At 38.0% G+C, this 19,306-nt stretch overlaps 1 protein-coding gene and 1 long non-coding RNA gene across 15 annotated transcripts; one reads left to right on the forward strand and one right to left on the reverse strand.

Annotated features, from left to right (window-relative positions):
• The first annotated feature begins 3,235 nt into the window (after window positions 1-3,235).
• On the forward strand, window positions 3,236-4,670 carry LOC103712293 (fatty acid elongase 3-like). The gene has a single exon (XM_008798773.6). It carries the CDS (start codon window positions 3,475-3,477, stop codon window positions 4,387-4,389), a length of 915 nt encoding a protein of 304 aa, XP_008796995.2. The 5' UTR covers window positions 3,236-3,474; the 3' UTR covers window positions 4,390-4,670.
• A 1,560-nt stretch (window positions 4,671-6,230) lies between these two features.
• LOC103712292 (uncharacterized) lies at window positions 6,231-18,846 on the reverse strand. 14 transcript variants are annotated; one of them, XR_015968663.1, is made up of 7 exons: window positions 18,675-18,845; window positions 17,529-17,617; window positions 10,084-10,307; window positions 9,724-9,851; window positions 9,193-9,258; window positions 7,032-7,696; window positions 6,231-6,946 (listed from the first exon to the last, which is right to left on the reverse strand). It is a non-coding gene; the product is annotated as an uncharacterized LOC103712292 (long non-coding RNA). The 14 variants fall into 14 exon arrangements; XR_015968657.1 differs by having other exon boundaries at window positions 7,032-9,258; window positions 18,675-18,846; XR_015968662.2 differs by having other exon boundaries at window positions 7,032-7,284; window positions 9,193-9,851.
• Window positions 18,847-19,306: the final 460 nt, after the last annotated feature.

Genomic DNA, 19,306 nt, shown 5'->3' on the forward strand with positions numbered 1-19,306 from the left:
CTAGATTAATGTGAGTTTTGTTTTGTTTTCTTGAGAGGAGAGTTTTCTCTTACATCATTTACCTTAATTAAATCCGCTGAATAGAGTATTGACTACTAGCATGCCTTTAGAAAAGTAATTAATTGCTAATTTAATGCATTGAATTTGACATGGGCAAAGGTGTGGACGAGAAGGATGTGGAAGCAGCCGTCTTTTTTTATTTCAGCAACTTTATAACGTGGATGCCCATCATCCCTATCATCCCTGTCGACTATTCTACGCTCCAAATAAATATCTCTTAAAAATATGCAGAAGGTCTTGTCACAAAAATATATACAAGTTACGAATTGCTGACCGAGAACCATGCTGCCCTTAATATCACCTTAAATAAGAGTTAAATACGGAGGAGATTTTTTTTTTTTTCATTAACTACTGATTTGTTCGCCATGCGAAAAAACGCATAGAGTTGAAACGATGCTTTGCTTTCATTGGTGCTGTACATAATGCATGAGCGTCGATTAAATGTAAAGGACTGAATATTTTTCGTTCGGACATGCTCGATGAAAATACTATTTAGTCCATCTGGCACTGAGGTAGTGCTGAGGTGACGTACACATATATATAGAATGATCTTGAAAAAGATATGTGCAAAAATTTCTATCCGCATTAAATATTTTTCGATGGGAGGGACCAACGTGGGCTGCTACGCGGCCGAGATTTTCTCTCTCCCATTGAGACCTATCAATCATGTTAGGGAAAACATCAGCAATTCAATGGAGCTAGTTGTTGCACCATTAATGGCTGCAACTCTCGCAAGCATGGCCCCACTGCCTCCCCCCGTTACATCAGCCGGTTGGAATGTCTAAAAATGGTGGTACAATAAAATAGTACGACGCTATAAAAAAAATAATGAACAATGAGTTTATTGAATAGTAGAGCAGGGAAGAGCAAGCTTCTGGAAGGAGAAAAAACTTATTAAAGATGGTCACTTTCGGAATACTGGCATGTATCCACCAATAGCCAAGCACGCGAAGTTAAAAAAAACCCATTCACACACGAGTAAGCTTATCAATTTTTTTTTATTCCGGCCTTGTTTGGTTTGTTAAAAAAATACAAAGTAGCTTCCCTAAAAATATTTTTTTTATATTTTATAGAAAATAAAAATTTATGTGGGATATGGAAAACTTCAATTGTCACTGATCGAGATTTTTTTTAATAAAAAAAATATGCTTAAGCTTTTCGATAGAATGAAATAAGATTTTTTTATTAAAGTCATAACAGATATTATACATATATTTTTTAGAAAATTAGATGCTCGATCGAATATAGGTCACTTTGAAACATGTCATTTTTCTATGATCAAGCAAATATGTAAAAGCTACTTTTCAAATATCATATCTTCAAATATTACTTTTTTATAAAAAATATGCCAATGAGAGAGAAAAAATTTCGCGAACCAAATGAGTTCTCTATGTTATAGCTAACCACCTACCACATTCTTTCTAAGCATCATATTTTCTGGCATCAGTTTTTCACAAAAAAAAAATGCCAATGAGAAGAAAATATTTTTACGAATCAAACGAGTATTCTATGTTATAGCTAACCGCCTACCTCATTCTTTTTATTCAGGTTGGATAGCCCAATCAACATAAGAAATTAGGAAAACATAGGCCTCCCACCCACCAAATATAAGACCTCATAGTGAGGGTGCTTTGTTGATGTGGTAGTACCACCGAACAATTAGCGTCCAAGGTTGGGTCATAGAAAGCTCAAGTTGTACCATATGCATTGAAAGTGCAAAAAACCCAAGTAATTATCTGAATTTTCTGCTTTGCTTCTTTCCAAAAACAATTTCCAGTTTTTTGCACAAAAGGCCTGTCATGATTGCTTGGGCTCAATCACTCACTTCTTCCTTATTTCAAACGAGGTAGAATGAATCAATTCATATAATATAAGAAGCAATTCAAAGTTGAAACAAAAGCCCTAAATGTCTCAGCCATTCTCAAATAGGGATCTAATGGATGCATTGAATAGTTGAGCTCCATGAACATAAATTTCTATTATCATAAATTGGTGCCATGCATGATTTGCTATATAGAGATCCATCAAATTAATATCTAGTATAATATATAGTATGGGCCTTAGCATTTTATATGCAACAGATTTTGATATTCGAAATAGCCATCATATCTTATTAATCAGCGTACCAAAAGAATTGCATCCAAAGTCTCAAAGCCCTCCATGTAATGTAGAAGGGCCTAAATTGCACATAAATTTCAGAGAAAACAAAATTTAATGATTGTCATTCTTGGCCCATGGTTTCAATGATTATTTTAATTTCATTTCTTAAGGTTTATAAAAGAAGACATAACTATGTATGGAAATTAGAAACAATTATGCCCATGTATAACAGATAAGACTAACAATATTTTAGTTTATTTTGATTTGTGTTGGTGCTTGTCTTTCTCAGGCTCGTGTCCCAGTTAGATTTCACCTTATCCCATCGTACCAAAGGAACAATTTTTTTTTTACATAAATACCCTTCTAGAATTCAAATTTGCATAAGTATTTTTTAAAATTTATATTTATTTATGTATTCCCATAAAACATTGTTTATTTAACAAATGCCCCTAATACGATGTTTTTTTTAATACCGTTTATAAAAACCATATTTATTTTAATTAAAAATAAAATAAAAATTTGAAATTATTTTTTTGTCCTCCATCGCGATCGCCTTACAAATATTTTTTTTATATCTACCCATTAAAAATATTGTAGTCATGTTAACTCAAAATTCTTAATTTTTTAAGGCATAAGATAGGGTAGATATATATATATATATATATATATATATATATATATATATATATATATATATATATATATATATATATATATATATATATATATGTAAAAACAAGAATGAAAAAAAAATACAATAGCAAAATAAGTGTTTTAAGAAGATAAAAATGCAAATATTAATTTTGAGAGAGTGTTTATGCAAAATTTGAAATTTAGAAAGATATTTATTAAAAAAAAAGGAGAAAAAATATGCAAGCGACCAACCAAGGACCAAGTGCCAAATAAACCAATAAGAAACCATCCACGTTGGATTAACTGCCAAAATTTCTAGCCAGCTGAGCTGCCAACTAAGGGAAGCGTTTAAGCACCAGTGTACCGCAGTGCACGCCATGCCACCCATCAAAGACCATTTCGCCCGTGGGCCTATAAATCTGAACCGACGAAGTTGTTGCGCTCGTTTCCAAGCCCCTGCACGCGTCCAACCGTGGATTTTTCCTTTGTGACCCCGAAAACTAGCCCAAGCCGCCTTCTTTGTCCCCGTCCCCGAACCTTTTTTCTAATCCCTCCCCCCCCCCCCCCCCCCCCGCCCTTGTTCCCTTCTTCCCCATTTCTCCGTCCATTCCCCTCTTTCATATTTAATAGTGTCATCCCCTCCTTCTCTCCTCCTATTCCAACCTTATTCCGGGGGATAGAATGAGGGGAATAACTTACTGGTTAGCGGAGCACCCCGCCATCGTGGGCTTCCGGTGGAGCCACGCCCAGTCCTGGGGCTCCACCTGGTTCTTCCTCATCTCCGCCATCGCGCTCTATCTCTCCCTCTCTCTCTTCCTCCATCTCGCGCTCCGCCTCGCCGGTCGCCGCCGACCGGTCCCACTCGGTCCCCTCCCCGCCCTCCACTCCCTCGCCATGGCCCTCGCCTCCGCCACCATCTTCGCCGGCATCCTCTTCTCCTCCCTCGCCGAGATCCGTGACACCCGTTGGTTCTGGCGCCGCATCAAGACCCCGCCTTTCCAATGGCTCCTCTGTTTTCCCCTCGGGACTCGCCCTACCGGGCGGGTTTTCTTCTGGTCCTACGCTTTCTACCTCTCTCGCTTCCTCCATCTCCTGCGGACCTTCATTGCGATCCTCCGGCGGCGGCCAAGGGCGCTGGCGCGGCTCTTCAGCCACTCGGCGCTGGTGTGCATGTCCTTCCTCTGGCTCGAGTTCTCGCAGTCGTTCCAGGTGCTGGCGATTCTATCGGCGACGCTGGCGCACGCGGTGGTCTTCGGGTACCGGTTCTGGGTCGGGGTGGGGCTGCCGGTGGCCAGCGGCGGCGCCGCCTCGTGCTTCCCGGTCGTAGTGGCGTGCCAGGTGGCGCTGCTGGGGTGCAACTTGTTGTGCCATCTGGGGGTCCTCCTGCTCCACCTCTCCAAGGGGGGCTGCAACGGGATCGGCGCCTGGGTGTTCAATTCGGTGCTCAACGCCGCGCTGCTCGTCCTCTTCGTCGATTTCCACGTCAAGAGGGCGGTCAGGAGGCGGAAAGGTCTCGCCTTGGACGACGATTGCGGTAGCGTCCGTTGTTACCGGACTCATACTTCTGGATCTTCTGAGGCTAATAAAGAGCAATGATTGTGATTCAATGGAGGAAGAGGATGAGGAGGGAGAACGAATAAGAATTCTTCTACTCTTCTTCTTCTCCATTCTCCTTCGCCTCCATGTATGTATAGGTGAAATATTATTAGACGACGAATTATTTGTAGAGACGGAGGATTATACTAATTCTCGGGGAACTCAAAGGAGAAGAGTACCCTTTTTGTATAATTTACTTCATATATTCATACAGAGACGGACACACAGAAGAGAACGCTTTTTTCTTGAAGTTCTTCTCTGTTGTTTTGTTTTTTTTTTTTTTGTCTCGCTCTCTTCCCTATTCATCAAAATCCAATGCTTCAATGAATGAGAAACAAGCATTTCTGCCTTTCTTTTTCGAAAAAAACTTCTTAAGAATCCAAAGCGAAGATGCAATGCAACTAAAGTATATTTCTGATGGCCAATATATAGATATTCTTTTTCCCTAATCAAAGAATGCCTTTGAATTTTGTCTGGCAAAATCTAAAGATTCGAACTCTAGTATCAAATTCTCTGAAGCTTGCCTTTCCAGCATCCTAACAAAGTTTTTTTTTTTTATTCCTTTATTGTTCCCTTAAGCATTTTCGCTTCATAGTTTACATGGCGTCCATGAAGGTTGTGCCCATCCCGGCATGTCCGCCGGCATGAAGTTTTATTTAGATTGGAAGGATGGTAACAAGAAGCCATTCAGGCCATCAGGTGAAAGTTTTGGCTTGCTAATAGTTTAGTCTGCCGAGATGTCATGAATTTTTTTGCCGGGCTTTGCAGATGTTAAGGTGGAACCCCCGGAGGGAGAACTTTAGCATCACAAGGCCTTGTCTAACTCACTTCTCGCAAACCCTGACAAATGAAATCTGAGCTTATCATCCCCTACTGCAAGCGGCAAATAAAGCAGGTTTCTTCTCCTCTCCTTGTTGCTCCTATCCCCATTTCTATCCAAAGCACTGGCATACAAGTCCGTACATTTTCCTCCTTTTGGTGAAACACCATCGATACGTTTAACCTAGAAACCATCTATCCACTCTACTCCCATCCTTTGCAGCACATCGTTCAAGATCTAGCGCTAATAAAACGTAAATTTTTTTTTTTAAAAAAATTCTCCAATCCGCAAATAGTGGATATGGATAGACAAGTGTTCTAACAAGTAGCAACTCAAAACCTCATAATAGCAGAGTTGCATCGCTCGTATGCAACTTGCCTGGTGCTCCTTGGTCCAAAACTTGCGTGGGTCGAACCGAGTTCCTCTCTAGATTGTGTTTGTGCTGGAAGACCAGTTCGATCAGTGCCACTTCGAAAGGGAGAAGAGGAAAAGCACACGACTATTTGGTGGCGTATGCTCCGGCTTTGGCCAAGGCCAATCCACACCCATATCATTGCCAAACACGACTGATTTGGCAGCGGGACCCAAAATATTGAAATACCCTGCGTGTAACTTGCTTTACCCCAACAAACAGCTTTCATCAGAGTCACCATACCATAAAGCTAGACTAGTGGAAGACTTTCTTTTGTTTTGTTGCATGGATGCTCTAAATGATTTTGACATGTTGCCTGCCAAACACGACTTAGAATCTCCACGAATCACGACAACATAGTAAAGTTGCCAGGCAATCTTCACTGATATCCCTAGTATAGGATTTTTTTTTCGTAAAACAAAAGGCCAAATTCAAACTTCATTTTTTTTAAAATTTAAAAATTATGTAGATCTGTAAATTACGCTATAGAAACAGTGTACGAGCGAAAAAAAGAGGCGGTTTTGCTCACGTCGTCATTGCCATCCTCAGAAAAGGGCCGCAAAAAAGGGCGCTACTGGTACCAAAAAAAAAAAAAAAAACACTAATCAATGGAGATGAAACATGCATATAATGATTATTGACAAAGAATTTTGTTAAGAGGAATAAACTTTTCCAAGATGTTGAAGAGATATTATTTCAATCATAGAGGAGTCCCCTCTTGTGCTCAAGCTCCGACGTGAACCTCTTGAGGTGACAAAAAGAGTTCATGCTCACCAAATATTTCGTCCCTACAAGAAAGTGCAGGCCACCATCCAGGGGAGGAATATCATGGCTAAGCCTTACTTGATGTTACTTTTCGCCTGGACGCATGCCCGCTGCAAAATAAAACAAATTTGACAAAATAAGATGGCACATATAATGTTACAGTAGTGGAAAGAAATCCATAGGCCATGAAGCTGATGAGACGAAAAGAATCAAATGCGGATCCTTGAAATTTCGCAATGCCTACGACACACCACGTTGAAACAAGGAGGGGACGGTATCAGTTGAAAGGCACATGTAAATGCATGCACGCGGCATTTTTTGCTGAAATCATGGCATTGGTCGTGTTGATTCCAAGCCATTGGAGTCTCATCTAAACGTCAAGGGACCGTCATATTTGTTGGTTCACTGCATAACCGAGCGTCTCTTTGCCAAAGGCTGCTTTTCAGCTCATGTTATTAGAATTAATCTGCATGTCTGAAGTTGCTGAGTTGCTGCGTGGATAAGGAAAATAAAGCAGCTAATATCATCAGGACTAAATCTAAATGGATGCAGTGAAGCTCCTGCACATGATCATTTAGAATCATAAGCAACATAAAGATCAGTGGGGAAATTTGGGACAAAAGTGAAGGTCATACATTGAATTACCTGCACATTGACCTTATGCAGCTTTTATTATAACCTTCAATGTTAGCTCCAACTACCGCAATCTTTGATTTCATTGAAGCTTTTGCATCATTTGCAACACTTTGGACATCCAAATAAATTGCAACTGATTTCACAAGGTCATCTAACATCTAATTTAAATTAATCAAGGAAAGCCGTCGCAGAAAACTTGTAATGTTATTAGGAGCTGATTAGTCCCTCAATGTGGCAAACCATTTGCATTTTTCTTGATCTCCTAAAAAGACATACAGATTTCATCGGTGCATAAATATTTGAAGGAACTAATATCCACTAGTAGATGACAATCTTACACCTTAGGAACAGAATGCAAAAATTTCATAACTGTGAAGCAGTAGCATAGTTAATAGCACACAAAATTGTTCATTGCAGGCATGTTTAGATGCTTGCGTAAACTGTCCTTCGCTAAACTCCATGTGTGGCCGAAATTGATGAGAGAGAAGAAACTTAAGGATCCCAACTATTCTAAAAGGTAATTTCTAGCATCCCAACTATTCTGGATTGTATGATTTGAAGTTCCCCAATCAGAAGAATTCTTCACTCTCACTTTTAAACTTACTCTCACTAGTAGCCATGTAAGAACAAACCTACAGATACTTCTTGCAAGCATCCAATCAGCCCCTCCATGTCTGTTGAAATGAGATAGAGAAAATGAATGGCATAGAAGAAAGCAGCATGCTTCAGACATCAGAGTTCATCTGATATGGCAATATGCAATTCACATCAATGCATTTTCATAGCAGAATTAATATATTCAGGTGAACAACGAATTCGATGATATTATAGCATGACTGCCCAAATGCTATAATAAGAGGTATGTAATAACAGTCTCCCCAAGTGCAGATATTACATAATGCATTTGCCAACTTGGAAACTGATCAATGGAAGTATCTGACAACCATCAATGGAACATGCCAGTTAGTGCAGAGATAACCTAAACTACCCTGCTAAATTTTCAGTAGTTCAATGATAAATTAGTTGGCATCAATTAAAGAGGCTCTATGCCACACTAACAAGGTATCCAGTGTCACATCTTTGAAGGAATGTAAGGTATGGAATAACATTCTCCCCAAGTGCAGATATTACATAATGCATTTGCCAACGTGGAAACTGATCAATGGAAGTATCTGACAACCATCATTGGAACATGCCAGTTAGTGCAGAGCTAACCTCTACTACCCTGCTAAATTTTTAGTAGTTCAATGATAAATTAGTTGGCATCAATTAAAGAGACTGTATGCCACACTAACAAGGTATCCAGTGTCCCATCTTTGAAGGAATGTAATCTATTGATGTTCATACCACTAGATCACATTTACATTGCTTTTCGAAGTCAAAAATTTGACTCTTTGATTAGCCTTGAAGAATAGGAAAACTGTTCTCCTGTTTCTTTTCCTTCTATATTTTAAATTTCATCACATGGAAAACATGCCCTCAAAGACCTGTCGAATATTGCATCAAATTCTTAAGTTAACAGGATTCTATTAATAGAGATATTCACATGGAAAGTTCTTGTTAGTGTTTACTTTGGCAATAAGGAACTCGTATTCCATAATAATGGGAGGGAGGAGGGCGACTGTGTTCTCTATAGTTTCTCTCCAATTTTCTTCTCGTCAATGAACAAATGCAGGGTTTTGCTGGTTCATTTAAATACTATTCCTCTTGAATGGATAATTGATTTTATTAACTATTTTCTTAAATGATCAGGTTGGTATGAATCTGCTTCTAGACACTAGAAGATCACTTAACACAAAGAAGATAAAAGAGCAGTTGTTATAGTGCAATCTGATAATTAACCACTGATCAAGAAGAATGATTGCAGAAATATACTGCAGCTAGCAATTTCAAAGTAAAAAAAAAAATGATTGAAAGAAGCACAAGCAAGATCAATGCACATCAACATTCAGAACATAAATATCTAGGCAGGTATTTAGATAGGTACATATGTATGTGTATGTATGTACTTTTGTGTACGTGCAAGCACATGTATTGAAAAGCTCGAGCATTCTAGAAGAATGGATAACTTTAAGCAAATTAATCTACATGGTATTGTAGACATTTAGATGCCAAAGTTCAAATAAATACTGAACACCTGCAGTATAAAATTAAATTTCAAAAAAGATACCAGTGAACCAATGGCAACAAGCACTCAGAATCTTTAACCAATGTCTTGGTTCCCATCCTCTGCAATCTAAAAGCCATTAGGGGAGAAGATTAGAACCAATATATTTGAATAAAGCAAGCATTGTCAAAGAATGAGCTTTAAAATTTGGATTAAAAGACAGCAGGATCTTTTAAATACTAATGTCGTGCCCAAACAAAACTACCTATTCTACCATATAATGCCAACTCCAATGTGCCTGTCCATGTGGGATGTCTGACCATCCACATTTCTCCACAACTAATATTGTGCATTTCCTCACATCACCTCTCCCTAACCCATCATGTTCTGTCCGCACATTTACCCTTTCTCCATGTGAGTGTTAACCACACAGTCAGAGGTTGAAGTCCTTTCTAGTATTTTTCATTTATTCATATAAATTTTCCTTTTAATAAAAAATAAAATAACATGTTCATTGCACATGCCACATTCTAGTATAAGATAATGAAAGGAAGATATTGAGTTTAGAACAGTTGCATAAATAACTGGCCATACTCCAAGTGCCGCACAGAGAACTTGAGACTGGGCTTATCCTTTATTTCGCCCAAAAGAACAGCATAGCTGCAATAATGAAGAAATTGGAAGAAAAAAGAATAACTTCATGATAAATGAAATTATCTCACCTGCACATCAGAAAACATTAACTATACTTAGAAAACAAAATTTGATAAAGAAAACATATCATAATCTGAATCATCACGACCTAAAAATGTACACAACAAGATAATACTTTACTATCCACAACAAAAAAGAAGACTAACCTTAATTATATTATGGATTATAATATAATGGGGTAAGTCTTATTATTTGTTCTTATGGATAGTAAAGTATTATACACTGCAAGGTGCGCCGTACCATTCTAGACCGGGCAGTACACAGCATACCGTACCATACCAGAGCCAAATCGAGATAGTTCGGGCCCCTAGATCAGCGGTATTGAGGCAACTCACACCGATTCAGGCTCAGTACCAAGCCCGTTCACCCACACTCACACCCCGTGCTCGACGAGTTTACAGGATTGGGGGGACACGTAGATAGAGTGATATTTATGAGAGATATCGCCCGTTCATTCTGAGCCCCTGCATACCAAGACGACCTCGACATTTATGAGAGACATCGCCAGTCAATAAGATTTTAGATGTTGGTATGCATTTAAATTAACTTTCTATTCTTTATTTTATTGATTTTCTTTATGAATATAATGATTTATATACTTTAACTATATTCATCACTGAAATTATAGTCATTTTATAAATAAAAATCATATTAAAAAAAAAAGAAACAACACATCAAAGAATATCAAAACACCTTAAAAACATCAAATTAATGTTTCAACTACTCAAAATCTCTATAAAATATCATTAAATATAAAAAAATTGAAAAAATAAAAAAAATTGCATGCCGGTTCCTACCAAGCCATACCAAGTGTCGGCATGGTACCGAACCGGTGGCTGACTGATACAAAGCCTGGTATCAGTTCAGCCTACCTTGATCCATTGTGACCTAAAACACAGAAAACAACCTATCTGCATGCAAGGCTAAGGCTGTAAATCTAATCCTCCCTAGATACAACAATGGCAAGAGCCTTGTGCACTCAATTATATTAGAGACTGGCTTTGTGAATCTAGTTTGCCAATCATTCTTAAGAAGTGTTATCAATTGCAAACTACAAGAAGATGACACCATTTACTGCAAGAATGGTAAGAGATCCACTTTATTCTTTTTAAGTTTTTTATCTAGTTTTCAAGGGACAAACTACCAAACCACAAAGCTGCAAGATAACCCCCGGGAAGAAAATGAAGGTCTGAAATGAACGCATTGGTTGCATGGTTATCACCACAGAAAAGATTAAAGACATGCGGTATAAGAAGAATCACATAGAAGCTTGCTCACTTGCACTGGAGTTGATAAGGAGAGGCCATGTGCATTATGACAGGAAAGAGGTACTACGTAGCTGGAGAAGGAAGAACTAATTCTCAATCAATTCATTCCCATCTAAGTATGATAATTACATGTACAATCATTAATACCAGCAGAAAAACTACAGCAATTCACAGTGGATCCTTAAGAATTCTTTGATCAAGCCACAAGAAAATAAATCTACAAGAGAACGTATATGAAATAGATAGATGCCAAATGACATTGAAGAACCACAATCTAGGATGACAGGATTGATCTTCAAATATGGACTATGATCTCATCAAGTTGCCCTGGTGATGGTAGTAATTAAGCAAAAGCGGCTCAAGAACAATCTACTGCAAATGCCACTTCAGTTTTAAAGCCTCTACAAGATTATGGTATGCCTACTTGGAAGTTACTGGTGGAAATAGCTGAATATTACTCACCTAAATGTATGGTGCTTCTCATGTGGCAAGTTTGACCATGTTTCTCATGTGTCTTAGGATGAAGAAGAAGTCAAATATAACCAAAAAAGGTAGTTGTTTGAGCATGTGCTGTTGAAGGTATAAACATTATACCCATATACCCACAGTACAATCTTTGCTGTAATTTATTACCACCTCATAAAACCCTCTTTATATGCTCTAAGCCATAGACATCGTCATTGACAACATAAAGCATATAGATATGTACAAGCTTAAACCACAGGGCATGAATTTGAGGTCACGCAATGATGTACTTTGTATATACATATGCAGAGTGTAATACATGGATGAGAAGTTACAACAGCGGTATGACCCTTCTGATGTTGAATCTCATCTAGCTAATTCTTTCATTTAATCAAGTATTTCTCCAACGAATCAAAGTGTACCTCCAAAAAGATCACAACTGTTTTTGGGGGAAAAAAAAAGCAGGAAAACTATTTATCTTGTAATTCAAAGTGGGCAATTTTCCCACAAATTAAACCAATATTCACAGATGGCACCTCTCCACTCAAGTTACTAAAAGTTGAGTGGAAGATAGTTACCAGATCAAAGTAACATGAAATTCGAACCAGGATAGCTATGGTCAGCAGAGCATTAGATGTTAAGTCCTTAGTGATTCCAGAAATCTAACAGAATCTATTTAAATAAGAACAAATAATCCAAGGAGAGCTCTTCATGCTTATGGAGCGGGTCTAATATGTAAATTTTGAACTGAAATGCCTTTAACCTTCAAATATAGAACTTCAGAACATACATCTATATACTTAGTAAACCATATGTATAAACTTTACAATTTGAGTTTTTGTCTTCCCCTCCAAGGGCAATTCTCCCACAGAGGATATAGCTAAGAAGAATCCATAAAGTGTTGGAATTATTTTCCAAGAGTCAATTATACAACATAAATGTGACAAGCCTGCAGAAGTAACTATTATCATAGTTTCCATGTCATTTCAAAAAAACAAAACAATTAGGATAAGAATGTAATGCATTAACAATTCAAATTTCAACCTAGGCATTCTAATGAAAAGTCAAGATTTGATGATACAGATAGTTATGACTGATGGCCCTTTCAGTCATACCTGATCGAAAATGCTTAGAAGTTTCAAAACAGCCATAAATAATTAGAAAAAAACTCATAGAATTAACAAATTTAGAGACGGAAGCCATGAATAGTTTTAGTGGCACTGAAAAGGGGTCTGAGTTTAATGATTAATATTTAATATACCAAAGAATTTATAGCCTTAATATTTATATATATGCACTATAAGAAACTTTAGTAGAAGTGTGGCATAAGATAGATGGGCACTCTTGTTAAACGACAATTGGCAACTTGACAGCATGTCCAGAATCTGGGAATTCAAACATTTTTACTAGAAGCAAAACAATCTTTTTAGCCTTCAAAACATTTTCCTGTTCAATTATTACTAGCAGTGTATACTTCAAATCTTCATTCTTATTCATTCATTTTCCTCATAATTCTTACCCTAGTACTTATGTTAACTCCACAAAGCTATGATATCCTTTTTGTCTTTAACAGAGAAACCCAACAGTTTTAAACTTATCAAAGAAATTTCTAAATATTAATTAATTAAAACTAAGTTTTAGATGGGGAATGGCTTTCTGTATACATGTTTAAGTTATGACACGTATTTTGTTTATTGGAATTAAAACTAGTTGCAGAATAACTGGAACAATAACAATTTGAAATGCTTATAATGCCGCGGAGGTGTTGAACCGAGGCTGAAAACTCGAAGAAGGAAGGGTATATCGGCGCAACCGATTTTGACGAGGTAGAAAACCCACTATGGCACGTAAAATGTAAGGTGTTCGAATAGACATAAGATAATTGGAAGAGTAGGGGTGGATCACCCTCTTCTAAGGCCGAAAACACCACCTTGGCTAGCCGCTCCAATAATACACCTCTCACATGCTCACAAATCTTAGGAATCCACCAAAACGGAGGAGAGAGATAGAATAGAGACAAGGCAAGAACAATTTTCATAAGAGAATTCTCACTAATCAATAACTCTAAGTATCCCTAGCATGATTACAAGAGGAGCCCCATTGCAGGTATTTAGAAGTAGTACAAGAAGACTCTTTTCTTCAACCTTTCAATGTAAAATTACAAATCCTATTCTAACTCAAAGAACCCTAACTACTAACTTTCCTAATAACGCCAAAAGTTCTTTAAAAAAAAGTCCACAAAAATCAAAACTTTCTAGAATTAACTAACATCAAACTTTTCTAACAAGAGAGAACTTATGTTGGGTTTCGCAACCCGTGCGGCCGAAATCCACGACCCATGCAGCAGGGACCCGCGACTCGTGCGGTCAGGACATGCAACCCATGCAGTGGCACATTTGTCCTGGGCACTCCGGCATCATACTCTTCTAGTTGGAGAAGACTTACTTCCTGATCTTCAAATTAAGGTTCGCGTGGCAACGAATATTTTCTTCGCTCGATGAAGATGCTTTTTTATTGTAGAACGGATTTAAATCTTTCACTTTTTCATTGGAACGCTCGCTTTCATTATCAAAGAGCTCTTTGTCAAAGTAATGATCAAAACTTGAGAATGTTGGTGTTCATACTGCTCTTGTCGTTGTCAAAGCCACTGATTTTCTTTTTGAAGTTGTTGAAGCCGGCGGTGTAGTTCATCCAATTCAATGTCATGCACATCTCGTACACGTTCAACATGCTCTTCAACATTGCAACAATGAGGCGGCATCTTGAAGCTGTGCTTGATTCCAACTGACGCTAAGGAGGTGTTAAATTTGGGATGAAAACTTGAAACAGGAAAGGTATGTCAGCGCAACGGATTATAGCGAGGTAGAAACCCGCATGTACAATGCAAAGTGTTAGAATAGACGAACGGTAGTTGGAAGAGGACTAGGAGCGGATCACTCTCTTCTAAGCCAGAAAATACCATCTTGGCTGGCCATTCCAAAGATACACCTCTCACATGCTCGCTCACAAACTCCAGAAATCTAGTAAAAATGAGAGAATAGGAAGAAGCAAAGAACAATTTCCATATGAGAATTCACACTAATCAATAACTCAAGTATCTCTAGTATGATTACAAGAGGAGCCCCACTAGGGGTATTTATAAGTAGTATAAGGGAATTCTTTTTTTCAACCTTCCAATATAGAATTTCAAGCCCTATTTTAACTTGAAAAATTCTAACTACCAACTTTCCTAATAACATCAAAAATTCTCGTAAAGAAAGTATACAAAAATCAAAACTTCCTACAATTAACTAACATCAAACTTTTCTAACAAGATAAAACTCATGTTGGGTTCTGCGACCCATGCAGCAAGGACCCACCACCTGTGCGGTTAGGACCCACGACCCATGCAGCAGGGACCTACGACCTGTGCGATTAGGACCTACAACCCATGCGGCGGCACGTAGGTCTTAGGCGCTTCGGTGTCGGTTTAGCAATATTAAATAGATTAAAGGATTCTTGCTATAAAAGTCTTAGTGATGCATAGGCATGGCTAAGAGCATCTTCTATTTTCCAAGATAAATTTTGTAAAACTCCAATGTTGACGTCTATTTTATGGTACATAAGAGATGCATATTCGATGTGCTTTACAACTTTAAACTTTCATTCTTCAATCATAAAAAATGCATTCTGCAACCAATACAAGGACTGCAAGCATGCATCCCTACACTCTGAAGTATGTTTGTAAATAGTGCACTGTCTGTAACACTTGGACATAAATTCCATGGTTTCAGAGCCTAGGATTCCAATTTTGGACCTTTGGAAAAACTTCTACATTTTTTGTGATCAGGAGACCCTTTTCCAATTTTTACAGTTAGAACAAATCATCACTGAATATATGAACATTTTCTGGGTGTTAAAGCATCACTAGAATCTGGCACCTTGCGACTATCAACAACTCCTCAACTTTGGACGAACAAATGATTCTGTTACAGCTTTCCATTTATAGCTAGAATTTGTAAAATCATTCGTATACAGATATGACCAACTTGTGTGCCCCATAAAAGTGTGTAAACAGATATGACCAACTTGTGTGCCCCATAAAAGTGTGTAAACAGGTCCTTCCTCTCCATAGCTTAAGAGTTGTGTCATTCGAACCTAGATAGCATATACAAATCGGTCATATTATGCACCTTCTTAACAAGAATATATATATACACAACTACAACTACTTATACATAGACATACATGCAGACTATGTTAAGTGCTCAATATGTTGATTCAAGCCATAATTAAGTTCTTTGGGAGCTTTATAATTAAATTGAGGCATTTTCTAAATGTGTAGGTGGGCTTAACTTGTTTTAACTTTTTTTTACAATTTCACTTTTACACTCACTGCAGCTTATTGTGTGTTGCAAAAGTTTGCAAAAGCTTAACCTCCACAAGAAAGGTTGTATACCACCAATGTCATTAGTAGAAAGCTGTTGGATACAATTTAACAGCACAGATTACCAATAAGTGAAGGTACCTGCATTCTTCTACTTTATAGAGATAAAAGTGGCGCAGACGTTTTAACACCATACTATTAAATACACTAGCATAATTCTTCTAGATATGTATAAACAGAATTATGAAAATCTACAATGCTGCAAGACCTAATCCTGATTCGGAAAATAACCTAAAATTAACTAAGATACTCAATCTCTCCAATCCAAGACTTCGCGCACTAAGGGCATCTCTATAGCTTTGTTTTTACCTCCTTTGTCAAGTGCCACTATCACTGGAAATAAGCAAAAATTAGATTGCTTCTACCAATTTTTCATCCAATGGTAAAGCTTGGAACTCAAATGAAAATTAGAGGGCAACTTTTAATGATTTGAGGGGTCAGATGGTCAGCCTCATCTTTCATTACATGGACCAATCCATGCTCGCCACCACTCCCTCCCCCCCTCATCTTTCTTCCAACTACCAAGCAATTTCACAAGGCTCTCAAGTTTATTTTGTTTGGTTTTTTAAAGTAACTCACCACTGACAAAATGGTTCTCTCCATGCAAGTGTAGAAAGTCCTTGCAGTAACTGCTCCCAAACAATCATTTGGAACTTCAATTGGGATCGTCCAGAGCTTTTTTGTATCCTTATTGATCTAAACATTTAGTAAAAGCTTTCATTCCACAAATATAATTGTTGTTCATGGTAGTAATCTCCATTTTTTAACTATAATTCTCCATTATAGAAATGTTATGAACTATGAAGTTTTCAAACCTCATCATTAAACTTCACCTGAAAATTATGAATCACAATGATGATTTGAATGAAGGAGTTTTAAGAAATCTATGGCATACATGCCTCACAAATTGCTCACACAATAGTTTCATCAAGTAATTTTGCTTAAGTGGCTCTTTGTCATGGTAATTCTCCCAACTTAAACCAAAAAATTCGAAGTTGAATCATCATCAAGAACATTTATAGCACCATGTCATTCAAGCACATCAAATCATTAACCACAAAACTGAGCTGCCTAAAATTGTAAGGTTGCATCATCTGATGCCTAATATTAAAAGCAATTTCAGCTTTCAATTAGAGAGTTGCAAGAATTATTAGGCAAGATATGATGTCCATTTGATCCATTATGTAAGTTTACTAAGCTTTCTTTACCATAAAAGAATGAGATGCACGTAAAGAAACAATGTTCCAATGCCATATCTTCTAAGTTCGTTGGGTTGAGAAATTTGCCAATTTGCAAAGACATCACATACAAATCTACAAACTTCAGCAGCACTAGAAACCAGTAGTGAATTTCTGCATAAAATCCAAAGTAAAATTTTCAAATTCAAAGGGTCAATTGTCTATCTGAACTTCATGATTAGAAGGCTAGAGAATTCTAGGCTAATTAAACTATGCAAAAAACCACAAAGAACGATTTCTTCCAAATTTTCCATATCACTTAAAAAAAAATAGCAGTAACAAGCTCACCACTGGGTAAGCGTCATAACTGCTTGAACAGCAACCCCATGAGCCTCCAAAACTCAATAGCATGACCTTACCACCACCATTGTATTGCACTACAAAACAGAGCTCGGTATATGATAGTACAGCAGCAAGAATATTTCAAAAAGGACTTATGAATAGAAGAAAAGACTGAATAATTTACTGAAATATACCAAAATTTTTTTAAAAATCAATATTTTGGAGTGGTTTCAGCATGTATTTTATTTCAAGATCATGTAAATTTATATTGCAGCAGGAGTTGAAGTACAGGCACATGCATTTGCACCTCGAAATGCATTACTTATTTCAAAAAACTCAGTGAACACACAAAGCACAGAAAAAGATATCCATAAAGATAGAATAAACTGAACCAAACATGACAAGTCGCACCAGAGATAGAAATATGATAAAAAAAGATAGGGAATCACTATGATCTCCGGCAGTTAGATACATAGAAGCTGACTTTAACTGATAACATCTTAAAGAATCACCGGAACATTGTTACCAGTCAATAGATGACCACATAATGTCCCTATTTTCATCAACGGCGAGACCAGCGACCTAATACGGATGTGCCTTCATCATCTCCGCAACCTCTCTCTTGCTCAAGTCACCCAACAACATGAGGGCGTCGAACCCTCCAGACACAATCCCACCCTCAGGGAAACGGTCCCTTGGAGGAATCCAAGCCATAGGTCCCAGAAAGCTGGAGTCCCCAGCAAGAGTCTTCCAAAGAACGTATCGGTGCTTCTTGTCCGGGTCCGGGGTCCAGAACCTAACCATCTTGTCCCTGGAGAACGTCGTGAATCCAGAATCGCTACGGATACAGATGCCCCGAACCAGATCACGAAAATTCAGAAAAATCAAACCAAGAATCTTGGAGTTTCGGTACCATACAGATGCGACGAATTTGATCACGAAAAATCAGAAGAATCAAACCAAGAATCTTGGAGTTAGGATGCCTAGGGTTTTCACTAAAACCCCTATAAATTCCGATCTTGCACAGAATTTGGGCGATCTACGAGATGATTTCAAGAAAATCTTAGAAACGAGAAGATCGAAGCGGAGAAATTCGAACGTAAACGAGAGAAGAGGACGAAACGGAGGCAGAGAGAAGAGAAGATCGCTTACGTCGTCTTCGTGGGCTCGGCGCTCGCAGCTGAGGCTGTACTCGGCGGTCTCGAGCGCCACTGGTGATCGCAGGAGAGGTTTAAGGAAACCTCAGAGGAAGAGCGGGAAGTCGGAGAGAGGTCGGTGGAGAAAGCGGAGTTGGGCACTCGGGCGTCGTTTCACAGCGCGTGGCTTTTATAGGTGTTGCTCGCGAATCACTAGTCCTGTGCGTCCTATATACCGGAAAATTGATGTGAGGCTTTTGAATTTGGTACCCAATGGAATGCAGTCCCGCCGGACGTTGATCGACGCAAACATCATCACCGTCCATTTCTAACGAATAACCCATCTATCTAACCAAATCCAACTAAATGACATGAAATATACTTATACCATAAATTGCCCCAAATAATTTCATGCTAACACTAGAGGAAACAAGGTAAAGCAGGAGAAAGAGTTTTTTCATGAATCCTAGATGAGTCTAAAAAAGGTATAAAAGGATATTTTCTACCTCTGGTTATCTTAACCGCAGAAGATACATTATTGTGCCCGTGGGTTGTTTATAATTTGCCATTGCATGATCCTAGATGAGTCGTTGATTGCCTGTTTGAAATTCTATGAAATGCCCTCAAGCCGAGGAATGATCAAATGCA

The sequence above is a fragment of the Phoenix dactylifera genome, chromosome 9 (genome assembly GCF_051530095.1).
Source record: "Phoenix dactylifera cultivar Ajwa chromosome 9, Ajwa_hap1_PhDact_Kaust_v1.1, whole genome shotgun sequence".
In the NCBI taxonomy this organism is placed as follows: domain Eukaryota; kingdom Viridiplantae; phylum Streptophyta; class Magnoliopsida; order Arecales; family Arecaceae; genus Phoenix; species Phoenix dactylifera.